Here is a 6,273-nt window from a genome sequence, read left to right as displayed (position 1 = left end):
GAAGTGCTTTGTTAGGATGATAAGGCTCTACGAGGTCTTTAAGATACGATGGAGCCTTGTCATTAAGGGCTTTGTATGTTAGGAGAAGGATTTTAAATTCTATTCTGAATTTTACAGGGAGCCAGTGGAGAGAAGCTAATATGGGAGAGATATGATCTCTCTTGCTAGTTCCTGTCAGTACTCTGGCTGCAGCATTTTGGATTAACTGGAGGCTTTTTAGGGAATTATTGGGACATCCTGATAGTAAAGAGTTACAGTAGTCCAGCCTGGAAGTAACAAATGCATGGACCAGTTTTTCAGCATCACTTTGAGACAGGATGCTCCTGATTTTTGCAATATTGCGCAGGTGAAAGAAGGCAGATCTAGAGACTCGGTTTATGTTTGATTTAAAGGACATATTCTGATCAAAGATGACTCCAAGGTTCCTCACAGTAGTACTGGAGGCAAGAGCTATGTCATCTAAAGTAACTATATGATTAGACAGCAGATTTCTAAGGTTTTCAGGCCCAAGCACAATAACTTCAGTTTTGTCAGAGTTTAGAAGTAAGAAGTTGCAGGTCATCCAGGCCTTTATGTCTTTAAGACATGCTTGAAGTTTGACCAGCTGACCTGATTCATTTGGCTTCATAGATAAATATAACTGAGTATCATCTGCATAGCAATGGAAATTTATGTTGTGCTTCCTGATAATATTGCCTAAAGGGAGCATGTATAAAGTGAAGAGAATTGGACCTAACACAGAGCCCTGTGGAACGTCGTGACTAACTTCAGTTTGTGTGGAGCATTCGTCATTAACATGAACAAATTGAAATCTTTCTGATAAATAAGATTTGAACCAACTTAGTGCAGTTCCTTTAATCCCAATAACATGTTCAAGTCTCTGCAGTAAGATGCTGTGATCAGTGGTGTCAAAAGCAGCACTGAGATCTAAGAGGACAAGTATGGAGACAAGTCCTTTGTCTGAGGCTAGGAGAAGATCATTGGTGACTTTCACCAATGCGGTTTCTGTACTATGATGGACTCTAAATCCTGACTGAAAATCCTCAAACAAATCATTCTTGTGCAAGTGGTCACATAACTGCTTTGCAACAGCTTTTTCAAGGATTTTGGAAATAAATGGGAGATTGGATATTGGTCTATAATTAGCTAGGACACCTGGGTCAAGAGTAGGCTTTTTGAGTAGAGGTTTTCATCTTGCTGAGAAAACATGACCAGCAGTGAACAAAGTTTAACTCTTTATGCTGTACCTTCAGTTGTGCACACATACAAGATTAAAGTTTTTTCAATTGCTAACACACAGTTTTGATAACAGGACTCATTGTCTCAAATCACATTTCACAGAACAACACACCCAGAGTGCAGACCACACACACCCTGCAAAATGAAGTACTACACACCAAAAAACAAAAACATAATAATCTTGTGATTATAATGAATTTTGTTTAATTAACCTAGTTATGAAAAGTAACTAGTTACTAAAGTTATCGAACATATGTAGTGAGTACAAAGTACTGTATACTGTACCTATCTGTAAGTATCTGAAAATGAAAATATCCAACTACAGATACCTCAAAATTGTACTTAGGTACAGTACTTGAGTAAATATACTTAGTTACATTCCACCTCTGTTATTTGAAATATTTGAAGCTACATGAACCACGTGACCTGCTGCCATTTTTGACCCCTTCAAATGTTGCAACTCTTCTGTCTTAAGGGCTCTGGTTCATTCAAGGGTGCTTTCGTCTATGACACGAGGGTTGCCAGCTTGGTCCATAACTACGTAAAGAACACTGACAATACTGCTTTTAATTTGACTTAAATATGCATGTAAAACACATGTAGATAAAATGTTTTATAAGTATTTTAAGTTCCTCCTTCCATCCTATTGATACAATAGACACCAACCTCTTCTTCTTCTTTCGGCTGTTCACATTAGGGGTCGCCACAGCGAATCATCTGTTTCCACCTAACTATCCTCAGCATCCTCTACTCTCACACCAATTAACTTCATGTCCTCTTTTAGCACATCCATATATCTCCTCTTTGGCCTTCCTCTTGACCTCTTGCCTGGCAGCTCCATTTCCAACATCCTTCTACCAATATAGAATCAGAATCAGAATCAGCTTTATTCCACACGAGGAATTTGATTCTGGTACATCAGCTCTCAATGTGCATGTACATTTCCCCATGCAAGGGGCAAGTAAAACAGTAAACCAGCATAAGGCTGTGTAATATAACAAAATAAACAGTATTAACAGCAACAAACAGACAGTAAACAATGCAAACAAACAAAAGAATGTTCATTGAAATAAGATAAATAGGAATAAAAACAGAGTACTTAAAACTAGAGACATGTACAAAGTGCATTTACAGGTATTGCACTGAGGGTTATTGTCCAGTCATACTGTCATGGGTCAAGTGTTCATCAGAGTGATGACCTGGGGGAAGAAACTGTCCCTGTATATAAGGATAATCACCTTTATTGGCCAAGTATGTTACACACAAGGGATTTGTTTCCGGTACAGAACCGAGGCAGCCATCTGCGGCACTAACTCAACCGATGGCTCTAACCATTGGGGGCAACAGGGGTTTAGTGTCTTGCCCAAGGACACACATGTGGACTGCAGGCACTGAGTTTTGAACCTTCAACCTTCCAGTTGGGAGACAACTGCTTGACCCACCACACCATTGTCGCCCCCAGTAACCATTCTCCCTCCTCTGCACGTCTAAATAATCTCAGTCAGGCCTCTCTGACCGAGTTCCCAAAACAGCCGACCTGAGCTGTCCCTCTGATGTGCTCATTCCTAATCCTGTCCATCCTGGTCACTCCTAAAAAGAATCTCAACATCCTCATCTCTGCTACCTCCATCTCTGCCTCTTGTCTTTTCCTCACTGCTACAGTCTCTAACCCATACAGCATAGCTGGTCTCACTACTGTCTTGTACATCTTTCCTTTGATTCTTGCTGCAACTCTTCTGTCAAACAGCAAATAGAAACCAACCACTGTACTTTAAACACATATCTGTGAGGGGGGATGATTAAAGATGGATCTGGCAACCTATATCCACTCTGTCACAAACTCTACCATTGGGCAGGTCACAAATAGTATTCCATGATAGTGACATTGTTGTACACAAGGCTGTTAGCAAAGCTGTCACTGAAAGCATGGGCTCTGGAGAGAGTACCACCAGAAAAGTGTCTTTTGGTGTCGATGATGAGGACAGAGTCAGGATTCTTCGTGGAGTCAAGGTGATACTAATTTAGCTAGCGTTTGGTTAGCCATGCTAACTACTCTAATGTTACGCTTAGCGCTAACTAACGTTAGCTGCTAGCGTGTTGTGTTCTGGGCTGAGTTAACTTTGGGTTCACAACCTGCTGAGGTGAGGAGAATAGAAAGGGGTGTAGGGGCTGGGGTAAGTTGATATATTGCACGACTTGTCTTTTTCCTGTTATGCCAAACTTCAGTCGTAATAAGCAGCAGGCAGAAGTATGCCTTGCTTGTCGGCACATAAACATGTCTAGCAGGTGGCCAGTGTCTTTTAGAAACCTCGGGGGGTCTTCCGGTAAATTCGGCACATATACGATCCGTTCAGCACTAACAAATTTATTTGAAATCCCACAGTTTCACAGTCACTTGCTACTATCTAGCTTTGGCTAACGTGAAAGACAACGCGTTGAGCTAGTAGCAGTTATGAGGCGAACTGGTTCTTAACATTAGCTACTAGCGTTATTTATTTTGAACATGTGAGTTACACGGTGGATGTATTGTTAAATCAAATAGAGATTCCCCTTAAATACAAACTACCTCAAATCATGTCGTAGCTATGAGGATATTTGTCCATATCCAAGGTGGCTTTAAATTGACAGATTGTGAATTAGGTTTGGTTGGCCATTCCCTGCCTCTTTGCACTGCTGACAGATATGTAAATTTTGCAAAGTGTTGACCTATGATAAAGTTGTAAAGGAACTGCATATATAGCCAATAATATGCTTCAACATTTTAAATGTAGATAAAGGTGATGCTTTAAAATACAGTTTGTCATCAACATTGCTTGTGGTAGTTGAGGTATGCCTGCCATTTTGCACTGAACAGCTTTAGCATTAATATTTGCATTTTCAGAGAGATTTGCTGCTTAAACACAAGTGCTCCTAATCCTAAACGGTATTAATACTTCATGTCACATGAAGAGCCATGCAGAGGAAGAGGGAAATGGTATCAATCGATTAGCAAGAACAAGAGAAATGTATGAAATGGGCTAATTCTGCAAAATGCAAGAACCCAGCCTTTGACCCTTTTCACCTTTGCATATTTCATCAGATGGCCTTCCCAAAACGGATTAGGTAATGGAATGTAATTTCAGGGCTTTCTCAGACAGTTGAGGCTTACACACACAAAGAAAGTGTATTAATACCTGTAATGTGACTACCAGCATAGCAAATTCCTGTTTTCTGTGATGTATGAGAACTTGTTGGGTGTAATTTCCAATTTTCCCATAGAATTTTAAGACCTTGCCATACCTACCTGTACTCTTGAAAAATTGTACAGCAGCAGAATATAAAAGATAATTTTGTGGAAATCAAGCAAGTCAAGAGTTTATAGTTGTGGTACTTGAATGCATAATGACTGTGAAAATGTTTGTATGAACATAAAACAACGAGGCTCACAGATATCCAGCCCTGCCTGTACATTCAGATGTTGTGAGTCATAGAAACAGTGAGTCAGTGGCTGGTGCTGCCTACTGTGGTTTTTGGAGTAGCTATGTTTGACCATTTTCCTGGACGCACACACACATCAACACTCATAAAATAGAACTGCATTGGTCCACTTTGCAGGTTCATGCGTTTTGACTTAGGCCAAAGTTGCTCTTTATTTTCCACATCATTAAAAAAATAAAAGCCTGATTTGCATTTGATTAAAGATGACACCACATCATTTAATGGTGATAAGCACAACTTCACAAATTATAAACCGGTTTCTCTGTTGTCACAATTTTCAAAAATTCTGGAAAAACGAATAACAGATTAGATACATTTATTGACAAACATAAAATCCTCTCTGATTGCCAATACGGTTTTAGGTTGAACCGATCGACATCTTTGGCCATTACCGACCTGATGGAGGACATTACAAGTGCTATGGATGAGAAGAAATACACGATGGGGATATTTATTAACCTAAAAAAAAGCATTTGACACAATCAATCATGAATTATTAATGGACAAGTTAGAAAAATATGGGATCAGAGGAATGGTTCTGAAATGGATTAGAAGCTATCTGACACAGAGGCGTCAATTTGTGAAGTTGGGTGAATACCAATCGAGTGAGCTGGATATTGTATGTGGAGTGCCTCAGGGTTCTGTTTTGGGACCTAAATTATTTATACTATACATTAATGATATATGCAAGGTTTCTGATTTAGTGAAAGTGGTTTTGTTTGCTGATGACACTACCATATGGGCATCGGGTGAAAACCTACAGCAACTCTCTGGACGGGTTTCACAGGAACTTGAGAAGATAAAGAAATGGTGTGATAGTAATATACTATCTCTGAATTTGGATAAAACTAAATTTATGGTATTTGGGAATCGTAGACTAGATAATGAACCTCAATTGAAAACTGGGGGAGCTAATATAGAACGAGTACATGAAATTAAATTTCTAGGTGTCATACTTGATGACAAATTCTCCTGGAAATCTCATATCAGATATGTTCAGCACAAAATAGCAAAGAATATATCGATATTGGCAAGGGTTAGATATATTTTGGACGGGAAAGCACTACGCATTTTGTATTCCTCATTGATTCTACCATACTTAGAGTATGGCGTTGAAAACTGGGGAAATACATACAAAAGCTCACTTCAACCATTGTATATATATGACAAAAAAGAGCGATAAGAATTGTGCATAAGATGGGGTATAGGGATCACACCAATGTAGCTTTCATACAGTCTAAATTGTTAAAATTTTTTGATTGAGTGGGATATAAGACTGCTGTGTTTATGTATAAAGCCAGGAACAATTTATTACCTGGTGGAATTCAAAAACTATTTAATGAAAGGGAAGGGGGATACAATTTAAGGGGTCAGTTAAATTTAAAAATTCATGCTATACGTACAACCAAAAAAAGATTTTGTATTTCCATAAGTGGGGTAAAACTATGGAATAATTTAAGTGTGGACATAAAAAATTGTAATATAATTGATGTTTAAACATAAATATAAAGGTACGTGTCAATCAAGATATATGCAAGAACAGGCTCAATGATTAAT

At 38.7% G+C, this 6,273-nt stretch overlaps 1 protein-coding gene across 6 annotated transcripts in view; it reads left to right on the top strand.

Annotated features, from left to right (window-relative positions):
* LOC109967203 (MICOS complex subunit mic25a-like) overlaps positions 1 to 6,273 on the top strand; it is a 95,427-nt gene that overhangs the window by 17,694 nt on the left and 71,460 nt on the right. For 2 of the 6 annotated variants that reach the window (XM_020612607.1, XM_020612606.1), the window contains exon 1: positions 3,067 to 3,249. The exons of 1 other annotated variant lie outside the window; for it this stretch is intronic. In XM_020612607.1, coding sequence (XP_020468263.1) covers positions 3,166 to 3,249 — 84 coding nt within the window. In that variant the 5' untranslated portion in view covers positions 3,067 to 3,165. Of the gene's footprint in view, positions 1 to 3,065; positions 3,250 to 3,322; positions 3,414 to 6,273 lie in introns of those variants that run through there. 3 more of the 6 variants (XM_020612605.1, XM_020612608.1, XM_020612609.1) reach the window with 3 other exon arrangements.

This window comes from Monopterus albus, unplaced genomic scaffold (genome assembly GCF_001952655.1).
Source record: "Monopterus albus unplaced genomic scaffold, M_albus_1.0 scaffold126.1, whole genome shotgun sequence".
Taxonomy (NCBI): Eukaryota; Metazoa; Chordata; class Actinopteri; order Synbranchiformes; family Synbranchidae; genus Monopterus; species Monopterus albus.
Note: the sequence above shows the minus strand (reverse complement) of the source record. Positions and strands in the feature narration are given on the sequence as shown.